The following is a 22257-nucleotide window of genomic DNA, read 5'->3' as shown; positions in this document are numbered from 1 at the left end:
ATTTGGGGCCAGGTCATGACTATATGATTTATTCTGACACAAGGACGGTGTAACATAGTGCTGAGAATCACAGCTTCAGACATTCAAAAAGTCTTTCAATCTTTCTGTTCCTCCACTACACCATGAAGGGAGTAAACTGTGCTAGGTCTCCAGCCAGCACAGCAAATGTCCCCCCGGTGTATGCGAGGAGTTATGCGTACCAGCATACTGGGGATGTGGAACCAAGGCTCTGTCCACTCCTTGCCTCTTCTTGCCTACTCATTCAGGGTGGGAGTCTAATAGTTACACTACTGTCCATGATGCAGGTAGCCAGCACAAGCACCTTACTCCCTTGTACTGCAGCACAAACTGGGCCATGGCTTGGCCCTTGGGGAATAAATAATGTGTTGTGTAAGAGCCCTGTATAATACACATCTTCTAAAGGTGGAGTGGATGGGAGCCCATGCATCTAGAAGATGGAGACCATTTAAACAGGGGACTTGTTTTATTCTTTTCCACTTGCAATCCATGCATTAAGCTCACTGAATTCCTCCACCCCGTCACACACTCATTTTAGTAATAGCTGTTATTCCTTTCCAAGATCTGGGGGAGAAGAGCCCAATAAAGACCTCTTGGGGGGCTTCTGAAAGTAAAGACCATTTCATCTGTCAATCAGGCCTGGCTTTTCATTAATTCTATTTCAATGTGTTGTATATGAACTAGCTTTTGCCTTTGCCATCACAAGGAATCTCAGCGGGATGGAGCAGATTAATCGATCGGCGATCCCACTCACCCAGAAAGAGTGTTAATTGGCTTGAATACTTGAAACATGTGACACAGACTGACCTAATCATCAGCACTAGAGGAATCAATAAATTAGAGGAGAAATATAGGTGAGCAAAACAAGGACCCAATTCTCCAAACACTGCTGTGGGCACTCTCACATTAAAACCAATGGGACTATGTGCAAGAGGAAACGTATTCACTTGAGTAAGTGTTTGCAAGATCAGGCCCAGGAGACCACCAGGAGTGAGACTAATTGGCTAGCTTGCTTCTTATTCCTCTGTCACTTACATTTTGCATCCACAATTCTTTCATTAAATCTAGGAAAAGTATTTGTTTCCTTGCCCTAAAAATGCCAACCCATCTCAGCTTGCCTTGTGCACACCATGTGACATACATGCACAACAGGTGAAGAACAGGGGTATTCAGGAAAAATGGATTGGGCAGTGAAGGACGAGGCTGATATAGAGAGGCTAAGGCCTGGCACTTCTAGGCATTCATGCTGAAGAGTTTGGTACTGCCCAAAAGCTGTTACCATCAGAAGGCAGCTCAGATGTTCTATATGAAATGGGTGGTTGGTCGCAGCTCAGTTTGCACTAGAGAGCTGTCCACATCCCTAACCACCACCACAGCTGGCAACCTAGTTGCAGTCTCATCAGAGGGGACAAGGACTAAATAGGACTGAACTGTCTCCTGACCCCTACAGGTGGTCTCTTGGGAGAAGCATTGAGACATGTTAGGAACATAGCACTAGATTCATAAAGGGATTTAGCCATGGAAGTCTGAAATTTAGAACCCCCAAATCCCTATTCAGTGGCTGTCTAACCTGGTAGGTGCCTAAATTTCCATAGAAATAATTATTGGACCAGGAACTTGGGTCTCCCACTTTCTGGGTGAATGCCCCAATGTCTGGGTTATACAGCCATTCTCACACTTTTACTTCCCCAGGGATTATTAAGTAGTTCAGACAACGTGGCCTCACCTCCACAGGAGAGACCAAGAGCCACTCAGCTCAGGATACGCCATTTAGGGCACTTATCTGAGGTGCCGGAAAACCTGTGTTCAAATCTCTGCACGCACCAGAATGAAGGACTGTGGCCAGATGTTCATGGAGCCAGTGGCTGCATTCCGGCCCCTCTCTGGGTCTGCCCCAACTTACCTAGTGCCAGGACTACAAAATCCCCATAGACCCACTACACAGCCCATGCCCCAGCCACTCTGCCCCTGGACAATTTCAACAAAGTGTGAGCCATAAGCCAGGAAAAAAGCATGTAAACTATACATGCGCAGGGCCATTTCCAGCTTGCTGTGTTACAGACACAATGCTGTATTTACAGCTATAACCTGGTGATCAGAGCTTCCTCTAGGCTGAAACTTTGCACACAGTGTCATAGCATAGGAGAGGATTTCCCCTCCCCCACAAACGCACTGGATGGGAAGATTAGAAAACACTGGGTTCAGGGGATGTTAAACTATTGACAAAGAGACTGATTTAAATGTTTCCATGGTTTGGGATTTTTATGGGTTCACTCTTCCTCTCCGCCTCCATTTTTGGCTACAATTCCTTCCTTCTCTAATTGCAAACCTGCTTGGTTTGAAAGTGAATGGGTATTGGTAATAAACACTGCCCAGCATAGGTGGTGGGTATAATAGGCAAGAGCAAACTAAGCCTCTCCTGGCATAGCTGCGGCCACTGGACTTGCACGGGAAGTTTTTGCTTATTATGATGCCCCATGCAGGTTCCAGGTGGCTGAGGCGGTGGCATGGACTCCAGGGAGATTACTGATGAACCCAGGAAGCTGAGTAACACATATCTCCTCCTCAGCCACCCTGGAACCTGCATGGGGCATATCAAAAGCTCAGGTTCTTCAGCAAGAGACAAGCTTTTCCCACTGGGCGGCTTGGGGCTCTCAGGAGGGGAGGGGAGGCGCGGTGTGGCTGGGGGGACTCTGGCTGGCCTGGGGCTCATCTGGTTGTGGTGGGACTCGGGGCTCCAGCCATGGTGGGGACACACGGGACATCTCTGGGAGGAGGGACTTCAGTTGCGGGGGAGGAGGGACCCTCAGGCAGAAGGGGTGGGCCGGGGGGGGGGTAGGCTCCCAAAGGGGGGTTCCCCCTGCCACCTATGTGCCCAGGCTAGACATGTGACACTTTAACATGATCAAAATATCAGTATTGTAAAATGAATTAGTAGTCACTTTGCTCTTAACATCGCTTCCATCAAAGCATTTCACAAAGGCAAACTAGTTAGGCCTCAGAATACCCCCCTCAGAACCATGCAGCCCTTTTACAGATGGGGAAACGGAAGCAAGGATGCTATTTTCAAAAGCTTGGCCTGCTGGGCACTGCCGATGGGACTTAAGCACCCAGACATGCCCTAGGTGGTTTCAGGAGACTCCACGAGCTGGGACTTTAAGAAAAACAACAGTTGACTCAAGATTCATGATAAAACTAAGTTGGGAACACTGTATAGATTACTCTGTTCTCAGGGGAAATCTCCTCTGAGCTAAAGCTGGTCAAAACTTTCTAAATTTTGAATTTTCAATGACATTTTTCCTCAAAATTCAAATTTTGGATTTAAGAAACACTCATGAAAAATTTTGTAAACATTTGTCAGGTGGCAATCTGATTGAAATTTTTTTACAGTTGAAATATTTTGCTGAAATTTCAAAAAAACAAGTAACAAAATTGTAAAGCCCCCAGTGAACTTCTTTTGCTTTCAAACAAACAAACAAACAAACAAAAAACAGCTTTATCAGAGCATATGACAGCTCAGATAGCTTGATTCCAAGTCCTGTGCGCTAATTATTAGCCATCATAGACACATGTCCCTGCACATACAGAACCAAAACAGTCACTTCTAGCCTCACATGGATTTATTGGAATACTGCAAAAACCAATTCCAGCAGAAGATAGGCAGGACCTAAAACCCGCAGACCTGATACAACAACAACAACATAACATACAAGACAAAAACTTTAGCATCTCTACCAATGTATGGTGCTGTATCTTAATCTTAGTGTTGTCTGCACTGACATTACAATAATAAGACTACTTAGCACCTATATTTCAATCTATAGATTTACTTAAAGGTGAGTAAGCATCATTATCTTCATTTTATAGATGGAAAAACTGAGGCACAGTGAGGCTAAATTCCATCACTAAGGTCACAGGATAGCCCAAGTTTCTTGATGTCCTGTTCATGCCCTGACCACTAGCCCAACTTGTTTCTCTGTGTTAATTAGATTTAAATAAATTCAAAAACTTACCACCTCAAAAGCCACCAAAAAAAAAAAAAAACCCACCAATTCCTCAGTGAGCAGAGCTAATGACGCAGGTAGTGAAGGCGTGGAAATCTCCCACACTTTAATGCCAAGGAGTCACAGATGTACAATTGTGAGTAAGTGAACATGGCTTGGTAGGCGTATTACCATGATTTTCCATCCATAATATACATCTCAAGGTACACTTGCCCGTCTGTTGTATATGTAGCTGTGTTCTTTGGGGCTTTTTTACTCACCACTTTAGAGCTTTTTAAGACAGAGCAACATCTGGAGTTAAGGCCTCAGATACACTGGCAAAATGCATCATGCTAGAAAAGAAGTTAACTCACAGGCTTTAACTAACCCCTGTCAAACAAGAGTCTCAAGGACTGTCATGGTAGTTAAAGTTCTCTCACACAATGCTTTTTCCTACATAGACAAGGCCAAAATGACCATATAAGATAAAAATTAACAAGGGGTCTGAAATGGCAGTCCATTCTCTTTTAAGTAATGAGAGGTGTTTTGATAATATGGACCCATAAACATTAAATTAGCTAAATAAGGAAGGAAGATTAGATTAGCAATAGGAAGGACAGACAAACTGGAAAGGCACAGGGAATAGAAGTTACAGGTATTTCTAACCAAACAGTGAAAAGATGAGGTCATCTCTCTGCCACTGCCTTTACTATTTCATGTTTCTGGAGTGAACAAAAGGGAGCCGCATGCCATGTCACTTTCCTCTGCTGCCTTTCAGAAGGAAATCTGGCTGTATAAAAAAAAAACACCCACCAAAAAGCTTTCTGTTTGTACTTTAATAATGAACCATTCCCCTGTATCAGATTACCAGGCCTGTCATGATTCACCCACAAGCCCGTTATTTGGCTAATGAATTTATATCCCACTCTCTAGGGGCAGGAGAGCTTGTTGTTCAGAGAATGATGCCATTATAGGCATCTCTCCTGCAGAGGCAAAGAGAGGACGGACATTCCTACGTCATATTATTTGTGCCAGCTTCACATCCTTGCTGGGCCTGCAACCTTAGCAGTGAGGAGAGATGCTCAGCCTTAGCGTTGCTCCTCAGTCCACATAACAGGCAGGGCTTCTGCTCCCCTAGTTTAATTCATCTGAAGGCCGGAAGAGAACCCTACAACCATCTCGTCTGACCTCCGATCCCTCTTAGGTGGGATTCTGCCCCCACGCCCCAAAATATCATGGAGAGCACATAAATGATAAAGGACCATGAGTGAAATCCTGATCCTAGTGAGGTCAACAGGAATTCAGCCACTGACTTTAATGGGGCTAGGATTTCACCTCATAACTCTGTGATGCAAGCAGAATGTTTTGGGCTAAGATTCCCAGGGTCACAGTCTGTTCTTGGGTAAAATCCCATGTGATGTTAATGAACACAAGTGGCCATGACTTTATTTTTACTTGTCCAGCAACACGGAGCTATTTAACTCCGGGCCGGGGCAGCTGTTCAGTACTGACTCAGAACAAAAAGCCAGCTACTGAGCACCACCACTTCCTGCAGCATTGGGGTTTCCTTGGGAGTTGCTTATCTGAATTCTGGGAAGGCCGGAGGGTGCTGTGTTTATGAGACATGACACAGTACCAATCTTGAGGGTGCGTTCAAACTCTGTTTCATGACACAAGCTATAACCCGCTTAGTTAGAAAGCCAGGTCATTACTGCGTTGTGAATATATTCTCTTGCTGAACATGGTTTTTTAAAAACAGGTTTTTTTTAAAAAAATCTATCATTTGTAAAACAGCCAAAAGCTTCATCTACATTTTACACTCTCCACCCCCAAACTTTTTATTTCTGTAGTCAAGTGCTGCAGTCCCCTCAGATCTCACTGCTTCCCCAGGAGTCGCTGCAGGCAACATAAAAAGCACTAGCAAAATCAGTACAAACTAAAATTTCATGCAGACAATGATTTGTTTATACTGCTCTGTATACTACACACTGAAATGTAAGTACAATATATTCCAATTGATTTATTTCATAATTATATGGTAAAACAGAGAAAGTCAGCCATTTTCAGTAATAGTGTGCTGTGACACTTTTGTATTTTTATGTCTGATTGTGTAAGCAAGTAGTTTTAAAGTGAGGTGAAACTTGGGTTATGCAAGAAAAATCAGACTCCTGAAAGGGGTACAGAAGTCTGGGAAGATTGAAAGTCACTGAGCTAAATACCTCCAAGCTTCTGCAAGAACAGGGGGTGGTGTTTCCTCCTATCCATTACTGACTCAGTTCCAGACCTGCACTTGGGGCACTAGGTGTAAAGTTCCGGCTGTGTACTTTCCCGCTCAGGGGGATGTATACATGTTAGCTTTGATGGAGCTAGTGCTCTAAAAATAGAAGCATAACCACAGCTGCAAGGGTGGCGGGAGGGTTAGCCATCTGAGTCCAGTGGCTCCTGAGAGCCCAGGGATGTACTCTGGCAGCTAGCTTGCCCTGCCACCTTGGCTGCACTTCTACTGGTTAGTGTGTTCACTCAATCAAAGTTAGCACGCGTTCGTGTACCCACACTAGAAATTACACCTTCAGCATGAGCATAGTGTGGCCTCAGACCTTTCCCCAGATGTGGTCTCTAAAGAGTTCTTTGTAAGAGAAGCTAGTTCAGCTCATTTAGCTACATTCTGCCTAGCCAACTCCTTCCCTAGTGTTTTGGTCGGATCCAGTATTGCGCACTTCCAGTCCCAAATGGTTGTGTAGTGTTGCTGATTAAACAGCTGTTGCATTCCACATACATTGGTGCTCGCTATGGGTCCTATATATCTTACCTACTTTAAATTAACATTAGAGAAGTGCTTTGAGATCCTTGGATGGATGGTTTATTATAAATGCTATGTTTCCTTACTCTTTTCATTTTAACTTACTACATGCTGGTTATTGGTTTTCCCCAACATTATATTCACTAGTAGCAACAGCAGCACTGGGAGGAAAGTATTGGTAGGATTATAAGTCGTTCTACCTCTCCAAAGGTTTCCTTTCTCGGTTTATTCTTACTATAAATTAATTTTCATCATGGCAACAAACTCTTGAATAGTGACACAAAACGCAGCCTCTAGAAAGTTATTACAGAGCTTTTAACAATCCTTTGCCACTACGATGCTGCATGTTACCTTCCATCTCCTGGAACTTCTAACCTTCAGGAGTTCTTCAAATACTCCAGCTACCTCATCACACAAATAATTTTTATTAAGAGCCTCTCACTAGATTTCCGCTTCCTCCCCCACAACCTCAACATACACCCCAAAGGAAAGTCAAACAGCTTTGCTAATTAAATTGCTTTTCCTTGACCGAAAAACGTTATTATTAAATGGGCTTTAACAGCCAGCAAAAGTAAAAATCACTATGGAATTTTGATTTTCAAGCCAAATTTAATTGTTAGTTCATTGACTTAAATGCTTAGATTAGAAATGGGTGTAGCACACACAGGGGCACCTTCCCTCAAGCTAGGCCTTTAAAATGCAGCTTCCTCAATGCAGCACACAGGTGAGATATAGTTTGCTTATATTCACATCTGCAGAGTTGTGTCTGGGGACAAGGGAGGGATGGGCACCAATGCGACCACAGCTGCTTTGTGTGTCTAGTTGGGCATATGCTTCCTCATCTAAACGCAGCATGATTTTTCTTTTGTCCTGCAGCTGCTGGTGTGTGCTGGCGAGAGGTATATGGCTGAGCTCTGTGGACTGAATTTCCTCTGCTATCTTGCTTGATGCCAAGAGGACAAAAACGATTGACCAGCACTCCCATTTACTGAGTTGGATAAGCGTATGGGGAGGACAGTTAATCTCAGAACAGATACTTAGATGGGCTGTCAAGTCACTGACTAAACGTGGAGAAGTGGATCTGCTTGTTCGGTGGGTGTGGTAGGAACTTGAACAGGGAAAGAGATGTTACCATGGTATCATGGCAGCATCCAGCAGAGAGACACATATACACGCAGCTTCCAAAAAGCGATCACATACTGCACACAACCTGTTGCGCAAGCTGAGGTGGGGTTGACCATCTCCTCTCTCTCCTGCACTCCTGTGAGCTCAGACAACAGTGCGATGTATGGTGCATAACATCAGTGGGTTTGTCCATGTATCCCACGTGGCAGACTTCCTGGCTTTCTCATGCAGGAATTCTTCACAGTGCCTGGATGGGGCCATGTCAAGTTTCACAAGGCAGTGTTTTGGGGAAAGGTGGCTTTGGGGGATTTTCCCTGGTTCGCTGCAAATCAGTCATGTTGGAAACTTACAGAAAAGCAAATTGGGGAGGCATGGAATTGGGCAAGGGTGCAAATTTACCCAAAACTTAATGGTAAAAATATTCACAAAAATGTGTCACCGCTTGTGTCAGCTGAGCAGAGCAATAATGTTTCAGAACAGGACGTGCATGGACAGTGACAGGAAAATGCCAGTCAGCACTGAAGGCTCCTTTTCCCCACTTCTCTATACCAGCACATGTTAAATACAGGCCACCGTCCCTATGTGCTGCAGAGCACCCATGCTGGCCCTCCAGCTGTCATGTTAACTGCAGCCATATCTTTGTGAGAGGTGACTGCTCTTGTGCTTTAAATCCTGCTTTGACGATTCACTATGTTGCAGGACTGGGGCTTGTGTTCAGAGACCAGGCCTATGGGATATGTATCATCAGTATTCCTGCCACAGGCACATCACTTTGGCAGCATCCCAAGGTGTTCTTGGATCCTAAGGGTTAAGGTATTGGGAAGTTATGCGGACACAGTGAGAGAAAGGGAAGCAAGGGTCTGACACAGCAAGGGTTCCAAGTTTTCTCCATGTCTAAACCATTGTAAACCTAGTGTCAGCACAACACACGATGCAGGGAGGACTCAGGAACACAGGGATGACAGACTAGGCACACATCCTTCTGACAGAAGTGAAAATGGGCTCTTGGTCACCTAAGAACACAGTATGGAGAAAAAACAATGAGGAGTCCTTATGGCACCTAAGAGACTAACAAATTTATTTGGGCATAAGCTATCGAGGGCTAGAAGCCACTTCATTCTAGCCCATGAAAGCTTATGCCCAATAAATTTGTTAGTCTCTAAGGTGCCACAAGGATTCCTTGTTGTTTTTGCTGCTACAGACTAACAGGGCTGCCACTCTGAAACAGTATGGAGAGGTTAATCTCGCTGGGAGACTTGCAATGAAAGCGTGAGAGAGACAGGAATGTGCCATCATTCACATCACATGAATGCTGTTATCCCCAAACTTGGTACCTGAGCATTCAAGGGAATCAAGGTCAGATCACTGTCTGCTTTCATGAATGTGAGATCTTATTTTTAAAAAGCCATGGGATCCACATATTGCAAAAAATAGAGCTGGTGCCAACAAGATAGGGAATCAGCAATGAGAAGGGCTTATCCTGCATGGTACATCCTGGTAGTCCAAACTAAGCAGCTTATCTTACTGGTCAATCCTCTTCAGGACTTGGTTCCAGACACATGCAGCCATGAATAAGTGTACCAAACAGGTCACCTATGTTAATTTTTGCAGCCTCCAAGAAGCAACACTACAACTCCAGAATTTTCCTTCAAGGATGAATTTATATTTCTGCTCCTTTAAACAAAATACAGACATAAGCAAAAAGCAAAGGAACCCTCTGCAAAAGGCTTATTTCCTTCCAGCCACAGGCAAGAACAATGGTTTCATTTTTGGAATCTGTGATGTCTTTATCAGGATCCAGTAGCTGTGGATCCAGTTTGGTCACCGCCCTTCAAACTGGTCAATGGCAGCCATAGCTACTGATTTAATAGTGACTAGGCTGGAGCACTCTTGCTCATCCACATGCAAGATTTTAATTTACGATGTTGTGTTGGGACAAACTTTGTAACTTGGAAAACAGAGAAATGTGTTGGAAAAAGCAGTGGTTTTCCTACCTAAAGGAAATGGATGCTGCATTTAGAGATGAGGGCCTGAGGACAATGTTATTCTGTCGTTTTACATAAAGTCAAAAAGCTAAAGGCCTTGCTTTTGGTCACTTTTCCTCAGGCTAGAAAGCCACAGCACCTCCTCTCCCAGGCTGCACAGCCACAGGTTGTCACATGCACAGTGCAGGTAACTGTTGCCCAACATCAATCCAAGTCTCCAGGCATGCCTTTTCTCCTGTCACCATGGTACCTCCTGGACTTGTAGCTTCAGCTGCAAAGGATCTTACTCATTTTCTTCCATGAAATAGAGAGCGAGGGCTACTAAAACTGCAAGACACGTGGTATATAGCCTCTCCTGAGCATGCTGCACAAGGCCAACAAACCTAAATCTCTTCCCTAGATCAACTTCTCTCTGGCAAGAAGTTAGCACAAGACCACTGTATAATGGCAGTAATGACAGTGGTAGGGGTGAAAATGTGCCCCACCTTGGAAATCCATTGTGCCTATTGGGCTTGCCCAGCTGAGATGTATGTAAAAACAGCTATCTGGACAGAGAAGCTAGAATATCAAAGGTCACTGATGTGCCTCCCCCTTACCATAGTATCTGAGCACTTCACAATCTTCAATGCAGTTATTCTCAACATCTCTGTGAGGTAGAGAGGTGCTATTGGCCCCATTTCACAGATGGGAACTGAAGCACAAAGAGACTGACTTGCCCAAGGTCACACAAGAAATCTGAGGCAGAGCAGGGAATTGAAACCATTTGTCAGCCTAATGCCCTAGAGCATCCTTCCTCTCAATTATATCCCCGTCTCCTGAATTGCTAGTTTTATCTGCCTGTGAGGAGGATTCAGATGTTGCTGTCACAATGGATGCTTACGCAATGGACCAAATTCATCTTTGGTGTAACTGCACTGAAGCCAAAAGATTCACACTGGGGATGAATTTGGCCCAAGCATGAGATGTCCCAGTCCCACCGATGGACTGAGCATAAACATTACACCTTTCCCGGGGTCAACAATTGGCAGATTGGTTCCGCCTGCAGCACAAACACGCCATGGCTCAGCAGCCCTCACCTGAAGTAAGTTTTAAAAATAAAGCCAGGGTTTTGTATTCAACTACAAAGCTCCCTTGTATACACAGGACACTTCTGAGGCCGTGACTGAAAGCACTGCTACAAACCCGTGATCATCTGAATCAAAAAGGGGGCACGTTTATTATCGTCTGGATAGTACAATTAGAACACACAATGCTGTGATAGTGGCCATAGTCTAACAATGGAAAACATCAGCAATGTGGTACGACAACAGAGCAGCTACATTATGCCAGTCTGATTAGTACCTCTGTGCTAGGGATGTTTTACATTACTGCTGCAATTCACACTTTATAAACACTGTTTATAGAGCCCCATCCCAAGTTCTTCTTCAATCCCCACCATAACCAGTTACACAATTCTCAAAATAGTTTATGCGTCAGATCTATGGATGTAAAGAAAAGCAATGCTGATTTACACCATCTGGCCCATGTCAAAATGTGTGTAACATGAAATCAGTGCAAACATTTCACAGCAAATGAAGCTGTATACGTGTAAGCTTCTTGCTTACCTCGGAGGTGTAGAATGCTCCGGTAGTCAGACAGTTAAATGCACTTCTGTTTTTGTCCTCCAGCTGATGTCACCAAAGGCTTTAGAAAACTATATTGCAGATGAAAGAGCTGCTAAATTACACCACAAGGAAAATAGCTATAATGGTGCATGTATGTTGTTTCCAAGATGAAAGTCACCTTCCTACACTGAAAAAACTGCAGATATTAAAACACACAACTACATAAACAAGGGGAGAGAATGTAAAACAAGACCCTTCTGATGAGGAACAATAGCCTTCCAACTTTCTGCACATTAACATTTTTATGGTTATTTTAGGGGACAAACCAAAGTATTTTGATTCTTCTTCCTCAAAGGACAACCAAATACAACACACAATTTAGGGACATGAAAATTGCCATCCCGAGTCAGACCCATGCTCCATCTAGTCCCATATCCTGTTTCTGATTATGGCCAGTACCAGAGGTTTCAGGGGAATTTACAAGACTCCTCATAATGGACAATTATGGAAAAGCTTGCCTATGGGGAAGTTATTTTCTGTCCCAGGCATTTACTGGTTATCTTGGCGGTCTAGTCTATTCTGTGTCAATCCTACCTGATGTAACAGTGGATGTTCTCATTACCCAAATAAATAATTTTTGAATCCTGCTAATCTCTTGCAATCAATGACATCTTGTGGCTACGAATTCCACAAGTTCATCGTGTGTTGTGTAAAAAGGCGTTTACTTGTAGCAGCTTTAAATTTGTTGCCTTTCAGTCTCCTTGCATTTCTCTGCTCCTGTATAGAAGTGCCTAGTCTACCTTTTTCTGTAGCATTCATTGTTTCGTATACACTTATTGTATGACTCCGGATTTGTCTCGTCTCTACAGAAAACAGTCCTAATCTTTTTTCTCTCTCCTCACATGAGATGTCTTTCCATGCCGCTGATCAGTTTCCTTCCCTGTCTCTGGATTCTTTCCTGAGCCAAATTAAGTTCTCTGCCTTAATCCGAGCAGCCTCCACCCAGCTCAAGATGGAGAATCTTCTGCTGGAACGGGCTGTCTTTACAAGCCATACATTCACATTAAAGTTGAGGGCAGCCCTACTACATTTTGGGTAAATTAGATGCAGCCCTATGGGCTCCTATCAAGATAACACTTCAGATCTCAGTTGGCAAAGTGCAAATGTCCCAGATATACAGAATGCTGCTCAAAAAAACCAGTAACTTACACATAAGTACAAAAAGGCACCAGACTATATTGCCGTGTTCACAGTACTTCACAGACAATGCCACTTTATTCACAAGTGAGATTTTTACAGAGGTAGAACAAAATACTTCGTATAATCTTTTTGTTTGTCTTTATTATATACATATAAAGAATCTATTATACTCCAATGAGCACGAGAGAGAAACTTCTGAAGACAAAACAATGTGTGCCATCAAATACAGTACAATGAGCATGCACAAGACCATCTTCAAATAAGATCTTGCTGGTGTAATTTTATTTTATTTTTAAAGTGGGTAAATGAAGACTAGTGGAAAAAGTGTCATGCTTCAACTGGATTCAGTATGTAAGTATGCCAGAGTTCTGTAAATTTTTGTTGGTTTATTGTAAAAATAAACAGTATTTTTTCTTTACATCATGGTGGGGAAATTTTTTTCAAAGGTCCAAGGTAGTCATAACAGAAAAATATAACAATCACATCTATAAAATGTACTCCCATTTAAAAAGAAAAATCATAGAAACTGTACAATTTTAAAAAGTGAATTATCACAACTGCTTCATAAGAGTTTCTTAAATAAATAGGCAGAAAAAAGTTAAGACAGCCACTGTTCTGTAACAAAGCTAATCAAATATTAATTTTCTTTTCTAATAAACAGCTTTTTAAATTAATGTCTACTCCAGTAATTATAAAGTGGGTTGGGTTTTTTATTATTAATGTTCTACTTGATTAATAAAGCACAAACCCACAAATTACAGGTATATTGCTGTCATTGCCTCATGGGATGTGATGGGGTTGTTTTATGCATGCATTTGAGATAGAGGTATAATCAGATTTTTTTAAAGAAGTATTTTAATAACCACTGCATGGAAAAAGCTGTTCTCCTTGCTGTTGGACTACATTTGCATATTGTAGTCTCTGCTAAAATTCCTTCTGACCCCAATCCAACACCAAGAACACCCACTGGATTTCAGTGGTCCTGGACCAGGCCCTTGGGGTGAGATTCAGGACTGCTGGATAAAGCTCATGGGTGAAATTCTGACCACAGTGAAGGCAATGGCAAAACTCCTATTGACTTCAGTAGTGCCAGGATTCCACCCTGAGTACTTGGGCTTTAGGCAATTGGGTACATGGGGACTGGTGGGGATGAAATCTCCCACATAAAACCTGGGGGGTGGCAGGGGGAAGAGGGGAGCACTGTGCTGCTACTTCATTGCTGTCTCCCCAGGATACAGACAGGAGTAGCAGCTACATCCCCTCTGCATTCTTTATGCAAGTGTTTCCAGCCATTGGAGCTACATACTCATGGATCTAGTGGCCTCTCTTTCAGCCCTCACTTCCCCCATGTCTGCATATTCAGAGCTGGCATGGAGTCCCCTCTGTGGCACACTTGGAAAACTTGGGCTCTTTACCCAGACGGCAGCCCTCTCAAAGCGATGAATAGGTAGTGCTCTCTCAGCACTGGGGTTAATTTAATCCTTTCTTCACTTCTCCAATTACGCTTTAGGTCCACAGCAATTAAAGATGCAAACACACAAACAGCATCTGTAGATTTGGTTTTTATCAATGAGATTAGCTAAGCCACTATTTAATGCACACAATGTATTCCAGTCCTCCTAAGAGTCAGGTGCCAGCCCAAGTTTCAATATTGGACATCAGTTTGACGACGATCAAGCTACTTCACAAAGTACTGCAAAAAGGAAGGGTTGTGATGTCTAATATCTTATTTGGCTTGAGACAGATACTTTGCTGAAACAGAATCAGGAAGAGCCCTTTCTCATGTGGATTCAAAATGCACATGCAAGACCGAGGCTACTAACTGGACTGTTGAATGGTGACAGCAGCCAAGCAAAGGGCAGGTATGTAGGCACAAAACCCACTGCAAAATCATTTAGATAAAGTTAACTGCTACAAAAGGGATAAACTTCATCTGAAAACCAAATTCTTCTTTACATTCTGACATGCCAGGTTGCATCGGTTAATATTTTCATGGCTCTGTATCTCACCTGAAGATGAAATGACATGACACCACAATTTAACCCGATGGGATATAAAAGTGAATTTTGCTGATAGGCCCTATATTTATTATTACTGTGGGAAATAGGATTCTTTCATCCAAACTTTTATGAAGATTAGTGGCCAACACTACCTACACAAGCAAGATCCCTGGGTTTGCTTATTTACAGTGAATACTGCAAGTCTGGCACCGCTCTGAAGAAGAAAGCCAGAAAATCTCTTGGCCTTGTAATGCTGTGCAATAGTCTTTAGATTACTGGAAGGTGCTTCCTGCTTCCAAGGTAATAATCACTTTCTGACCTTATGGAGAAGTACTATAGTATTTAGTCAGGATGAAACCTATTGAGTTTTAAATGGGATTCTATAGAAAGTACTCTGAAAACCTATAGAATTTAATGGAAAAGATGATCCTCTTCTGTACTTTGAACCATTCTATAGAATTTAATAGATAATCATATTCCTGCTGTAGCTGTTTCTGAATTGATTGGAATAACCCTTACGTTATTAACCTGATACATATCATGATTAAATATTTGCAGAAGAATTAGGTTGAAAGAGATTTTTGAACTTCAAACAGAAATTGTAACAGTTTGGAAAAGCATCAAGAAGTGCTTTACAAACCCAGAGGAACTGACGATTGCCACTGTCACTCAGGTTTGCAGTGGGTATGGGGAGAGTGAGCTCGGAAAATATTAATGAATCACAGTGCAAGGATCTTCCCTCTTAAAAACTACCACCCCTTGGGTTGTCAGTCAGTAACAACACAGCATCCCTGCAGCGAGACCATTCCATTTGGCAACACGAGACGGGAGCTAGGATATACCAAGTTTGAATTTTGGTAGGTTGGTTTGGATGTAGCTACCTACATTTTCAGAAAGCCGTGTCACACTGTCTCCACAATAAATCTAATTCAAACACTGGCAGATATTGTTCAAACTGATTTACTCTGCCCTGATCTGCAATTTTGTGTTAGCTAAAGTAATAAAGGAGTCCTGTTAAACCTAAATTATCAAATGAAAAAGGCAATTTTCTCATTCATACCCCATTAGTTTGTTTAGTTATTGCTAGGAAAGCTCTAAAATACTTACGCCATAAAATAAACATGTGGCTTAATATACAGTATGTGTACTTAAGAGGACGATGGCATCTGCAGTAACTGCTCTATGCTGCCAGGGTAATGGGATGCACAAATTAAGCAGTAGCAGCACACACTGAGAAGAGTGTACAAAAACATACATAGAAAAGTAACACGTCTGGCGCTTTTTGAAATAACTCTTTAATCACCAAAAAGAAGAAATCACCAACATCCATACCTACAACACAAAATTGCAACATGTTATTTAATTCCAACAGGTGCCTGTCACCTCTCTTTTAGCAAAACTGCAATGCTATTTTTTAAACAATTCATTGAATAGAGATTTACAAAAGACCCCAAAATTAAAACCATTGATATATTTTGCAATTCTGAAATCAAACTCTTAACCTGGCACAATTATAAGCATACAACACTTTCAAGTAATTTTGAAAAAATATAAACTTGGAAACTACAACCACGTTAGGTAACATTTTCAAAAGCATCTACAGGGCGTAAGTCCCATTTTCAAAAAGGAATTACTCTTAGGAGCCTAAGTCACTTCACTTTTGAAAATGTTACCCATAGTCCCTCATTCGAATAAATCAAAGTGTTTCTATCAGCAGTTTTAATTTCCCCCCAAAAATAAAACAATGAAAAATGTGGGTGTGTTTAAACAAAGTTACATCACTGGATCATTTACAGACATACTTTCGCATCACTTTGCAACAGTAGGTATAAGAATTTAGAGCACAAGAAGCTTAGAAATTCTACCTACATTTCTTCATCCCATAATAATGAATTAAAATGATATGTATCATTTAGAATGGGGAAAGAACAGAAATATTGCAGAGAGCTGCAACCAATGTCTGGATGGAGACAAATTCATACAATGTAGATTGAAAACTTTTGTTTCAGCCAGGAATGCCTGGAATGCATTTGCTGAAATATCCTTTCTGGTCTAAAAAGAATGGTAACAACACTGTTTGGGGGTGGGGGGTGGGGGGGGGAAATAATGCCAAAATATAAAGAAGCTCCCATTCTCCCCAGTAATCCTATAAAATCAAAAATCTGCTTTCATAACAGCTCAGGCCATTCATCCAGCTGCTATCTGGGGCCTACAACTCACTTCTTGAGGTTAGACTATCCCACTTCTTTTCTACCAGGCCAGTGGTACATAAGTAGTGTTGTTGTGCTCTTTATACATTGGGTTCCCATTAATGTGACCGACTTGTTCTCTGCAGTTGTGACAACTGTGCAGGCCTATTTACTTATAGCTCAGATTTTCTCCCATTCATTGCACAAAGCTGAAAAGTAAACAACAGTTAAGAAAACATTCGCTTGCCAAAGCCCAGCATGAAAAGGCGCAGCCTCCTTATGCAAGAGGCCAGACCTGTGTTTACTAACACACACAGCATTGTTTCATGATCTTGCTTGGTATTGTGTAAGAACAATCCTGGTCCTTTTCAGGCCCCCTGCTCTTCTTATTCAGCCTCTGAGAAGTTATAAAATATAACAGAACACTGTGTTTTCTGAGATTATATTGACTGCACTAATTACCCACAATACTGTATATTTGCTATTAAGAACATGAACGTGTGCTTTCAAAATGTGAAATTCAGGGCTCTGAGGGTGTGAAAGGAATTAGATGGATTGTTCTGTCACTTAATCCGAGGCTTCAAGGTATCTTTTTTTAAATTTTAAGAAACAGAAGCAGAATACACATTTTAACTGTTGAACTTTTACTGGCTATAGAAGTTTGTAAGGACCCTATTACTATGTGGATACAATAGAAGATACACAGTTAAGGTCAGGTCACGGTTTCCAAAAACATTCACAGGGACTGAGAATAAGGAAATGAGCGATGGATCCTCAGGGAACCTCAAGGAGATGGAACCGCTCATTGTGGAAGTGACTTGAGTATTGCATTCACTTCCTCTGCAACCGCTGTCAATGCAAACTCAAACTGCTCCTGTAGAGAGAACAAATACACAGTCTGAATAATAAAACAAAGCATTCCAGGAAGGAAGCCTGGCGCACTATTCATTTGTGAAGCATCCTCAAAATATTATTAAAAATATGAATATGCAAGATAAACTGCACTTTTCAATGGAAAGGAACAAAATGTTCTGAGATTACTGGTGCAATATACAACATTTGACAGGATCTTACAACTCACAGTCATTTTAACAGAGAAAAATGCAGATAGCAGAAACCAAGAAGCACTTGTTATTACAGCTGGATATTAGCATACAATGACATACAACTGCATGGTCAGAAAGGTTTGTGAGCAACTGATCACTATCCACTTCCATCTGACAGATGAAACTGGTTAAATATCCATGACTGACGTGTGGGAATGGGTGGGGCACTGGAGACAGGGCTCCTTCGCTTCCTTAACCCAGCATTTCCAGACGATAGCAACTACAGTAAATCTTTCCTCACATTATGCATACTGTAAGAAAACAAGGACTGTAACATTTTGATTTTTCAGCACACAGTGCCTGGAACAAATTACCAAGCATTCTTCAATCACTACCTGTCATTTAAAAACATGGGAGTATCTGTCTGAAAGGAGCTTTTCTTTGTTACTGATTTTACAGTAAACACAACTGCCAAAATTACTAAAATCAGTTCTGTACTGGATTATTTTTGTAGATTTGCCTTCCAAATACTGATGTGACCTGGTCTTGAGAGATTAGATGAAATCACAACCAAAAGTGGGAAGGCTGCAGGCATATACACCTGCCTTATAAAAAGCACACACCTAGCACATTCTAGTCTCAGATAAGGACAGAGAAGTTTCACTTCCTCAAGATTAGTGGGTGTGAAGACACTGGGATACAGTAAGACAGTTTATGAGACAGAGAGACATTTTAGTATCTATTTTCTAAGCAAACTATTTTGCTAAGAAATTTAGTTTACTAAAATGTTGGAATCTGCATCTACTTTTTTTTTTTTTACATTAAAAATCTTTTTATATTTGACGGTCCAGTCTGTTCACACAAAAAGGAGTCACGAGTTGTGCGGAATGAATAGTGAATCTGCTCAAAGTATTCTAAAGTTTTATTTCACATTTTGCTTATGTTTCAAATAATCTAACGCACCCCAGAGTTTCAAACAGACACTGGAAAGGTTCAAGTAAATACAGTATTTCAAAAAGAAAAGGAGTACTTGTGGCACCTTAGAGACTAACCAATTTATTTGAGCATAATGAAGTGAGCTGTAGCTCACGAAAGCTTATGCTCAAATAAACTGGTTAGTCTCTAAGGTACCACAAATACTCCTTTTCTTTTTGCGAATACAGACTAACACGGCTGTTACTCTGAACCTACAATATTTCAGGTGACATTTCTTGTGGCTGCTCTCAGGATCACTCTTTGAAAGGGAGGACGAACTGGGAACAAAGGGGGAAGGCAGGAGGAGAACTGAAAGAATGTGCAGGCCAGCTGCACTCAGATACCACAGGAATGAGCATGGTTTAAGAACCTGCATAGAACAGAACAGAACTGAACTGGGCCAGAAAACCAGGGTTGTTGGAGAAGGACTGTGACGACCATAGCTCAGATGTGTTCTGCACAATATGGATTGGAACCACCACTGCAAATATCTCCATTCGTTAGGGTAATATCTGTCTCCACAGGTGAGGGAAGTCCCAAATACAGGTATCCTCTAGCCCCCTGGTTTTGACTATGTGACAAGTGCTGCACAGTGGGCTTGAAGTCCACAGACTATACGAGCCAATGCAGCAGAGGCTCATGGCCCCTGAAAATGGACAGCCCCCAAGGTGATTACTGAAGATTGGACTAAGGATATTGTGAAAGTAGAATGAATTATATTGAAATTATAATTCATTAAAGAAATGCTGCTTGAAGAGTTTGTTGAAATATAGTTGTCAGGAAGAGAAACATTAAGGAGTGTGAGACAATGGGTCCTCAAACTAATTAACAGAGCTCCTACTGAGCTAGGAGACTGGTAAACATTAGTATGCAAATAAGATATGTATGTATATTTGTCAGTTTCTGCTTCCTTTTGTCTCCTATGTTAAATTGGCTTTGGCTTATCTGTATAAATAAGTTAGCTTGAGCTTTTGCAGAAGGCTCACATATATCTGGGTGCATTGGCAAAGCGCTTTGCTAATAAACAAAGTGGTCTGACAAATTCAGTGAGTCGTGAATCTGACTTTGACAATATGCAATTGCATTTTGTCTCCCACAATACTCCACCCCACGTGGAAAGCTGGTGGAAGGATTGAAGGCTAGGAGAAGTCACAGCTAATAGAGCTAACTGGAGGATGACCATTCAGGTTCATATCAACTGTCGAGGTTTTCGAATTTGTTTTCATTCCACTCTGGAACTAAAACAAAACCTTTTGAACTTTTTACAAAAATGGAATTGTATCAAAATGTTCATTTTCTCTGATGATGCAAATGTCGAAATGTCTGAGAGACAGAAGCCTGGTGGTCAGGATGTGGGAGACGCAAGGTCAAATCCCTGTTCTCCCTGATTCAAAGCAGAATTTTTCATCCTAGCTCTCTGATTCAGGCATTTGACTGGACTTCCACTTTCCAGGTGCTCTAACTACCAGGCTAAGAACATGAGTATCTCTATCTCTCCCCCCCAAAATGTTTGGGTTTTGACAAAACAACATATTTCAACAAAAATTCATGACACTGAAAATGTTTCAACCGGCTATTTCAGACTCCACCAAGAATACAAGATGACTTGTACTTCATCACTTCAGTGTCAGACTTCTACACCCTCACCCCATATATTGTAGAGCCAATGCCTACATTGACTAGAAAACCCTATCGTGAGATAGCTAAGGACACAGTTCGTGGATAGGAATGGGGTGGGAGGATTAGAATAATTTCTCAGATACATCTGAGATCATGAGTTGTGCAGTCAGCCTGGCAACATCTATAGCCAAACTAGCACACACGTGCAACTTCAGGATTGGATCCTCCAATTTTGTATTAGCTATCAATCAACCCAAGAGAGTGATGGCTTACCATTGCTACGCATGGAAGGATGATGTTCAGATACAGAAGCTACCCCATGACTTGTGGCATAACCGCCAACATATGATTTGTCTACCTGGATTAAAGTAAAATCTGAAGTGCTGGTGGCCACCCAGGAGAAGCAGGAATGGGATGCTAGTGCTGATACAGCACACTGAATTCATACGAGGGCAGCATGAGCAGCAGAAGGCCAAGAGTGGGAAGCAAGAAAGGGCATTCCACCTGGACATGCATTTGTAGGGGCACACGTGAACAAAGCACATAATTGTACCTATTCAGAACAAATTACTTTGCTACTGGAGAACCGAACGTGAAGACCAAGGGCCAGAGATGGAGCTTTGGAGATTACTTCAATAGAGCTACACCAAGTTATACTACCTGAGGATTCGGACCTTAATTACTGAGGCAACTTAACCGACAAGCATACTCCTGAGAATCTAGGGTTAAAATCAACCGTACTGCAGTGAAAGGGATGGTACGAGTGATGCGCAGCACTGTTTCCCCAGCACAGGGCTAGGTCTATCAGGCACAGCGAACTCAAAATGCTATAGCTTCCACAGATGCCCATGGCTAATCTTTAGAGAGCAAAACTACCTAACCTACTTCCCCCACACCTTTAAGCATAACCTCCTACATCTAGATAACATGAACTTTACTCTTAGCAATGTTTAAGGGACTCATTCTGTTAATCTATATTCAGCTGTGCTACAATCAACATGTGTTACAGCTCAATACAAGACTGAATGAGTAGAGCTGAACCTGGATGGGCAAACTTGGGGGTAAAGATCAGAGCTGGAAAGGGATTTTGGTTTTATCTCTAATGCAGGGGCAGTATAAATCCAGTATCTTAGAAAAAGCGTAATACAATTGTGTTTAATTTTGATTCCAAGTAAAAACTGGAAAGAAAACTACTGGTTATGTGTTATATGTGAGACAGCAAAGAGAAAGGAAAAAAGAATTTTCTCATCCCAAAAGAATATACTCATTCATTACTCTTTCATGTCACATGTGACATTTCAACAATATTTTGTGATTCCCCCTGAAAAAACAAAACCACAAAACCTTCATTGTACCCATCAGAAACACAGAATGATCATTTTATATATGTTTATTATATACCGTGTTTTTGAATAAAAGATTGTTTCTTATAGACAATATGTTGCTAACAAATCATTCAATTATTGAAACTGTGGAGCACTGTCTGCTGGAAATGCAATGACATTGCTGAAGTAACTCAGTGCGTATTTGCCTAGGGACATTCTGTAATTGGCATTTCTAACCTGATTTTTAATCCATTGTTTTAAATTACTTCAAGAGCCTGATATTCCTTATTTGTATTCAGCTGGGAAAGCACAAGGGCTTGTTTAAATATAAATAAATAAATCTCTGAGGACAACATAGCACTGGCATGTAACCAGATATTTACGATC

The 22257-nt window shown here is 41.7% G+C and overlaps 1 protein-coding gene across 3 annotated transcripts in view; it reads right to left on the bottom strand.

Annotated features, from left to right (window-relative positions):
* Nucleotides 1–15993: 15993 nt before the first annotated feature.
* PTPRN2 (protein tyrosine phosphatase receptor type N2) overlaps nt 15994–22257 on the bottom strand; it is a 1057407-nt gene continuing 1051143 nt past the window's right edge. For all 3 annotated transcript variants that reach the window (XM_073334545.2, XM_073334547.2, XM_073334546.2), the window contains one exon: nt 15994–17778. In XM_073334545.2, coding sequence (XP_073190646.1) covers nt 17707–17778 — 72 coding nt within the window. In that variant the 3' untranslated portion in view covers nt 15994–17706. The remainder of the gene's footprint in view (nt 17779–22257) is intronic.

Source organism: Lepidochelys kempii, chromosome 2, assembly GCF_965140285.1.
Source record: "Lepidochelys kempii isolate rLepKem1 chromosome 2, rLepKem1.hap1, whole genome shotgun sequence".
Lineage (NCBI taxonomy): Eukaryota > Metazoa > Chordata > Testudines > Cheloniidae > Lepidochelys > Lepidochelys kempii.
This window is presented reverse-complemented; position numbering and strand designations above follow the sequence as displayed.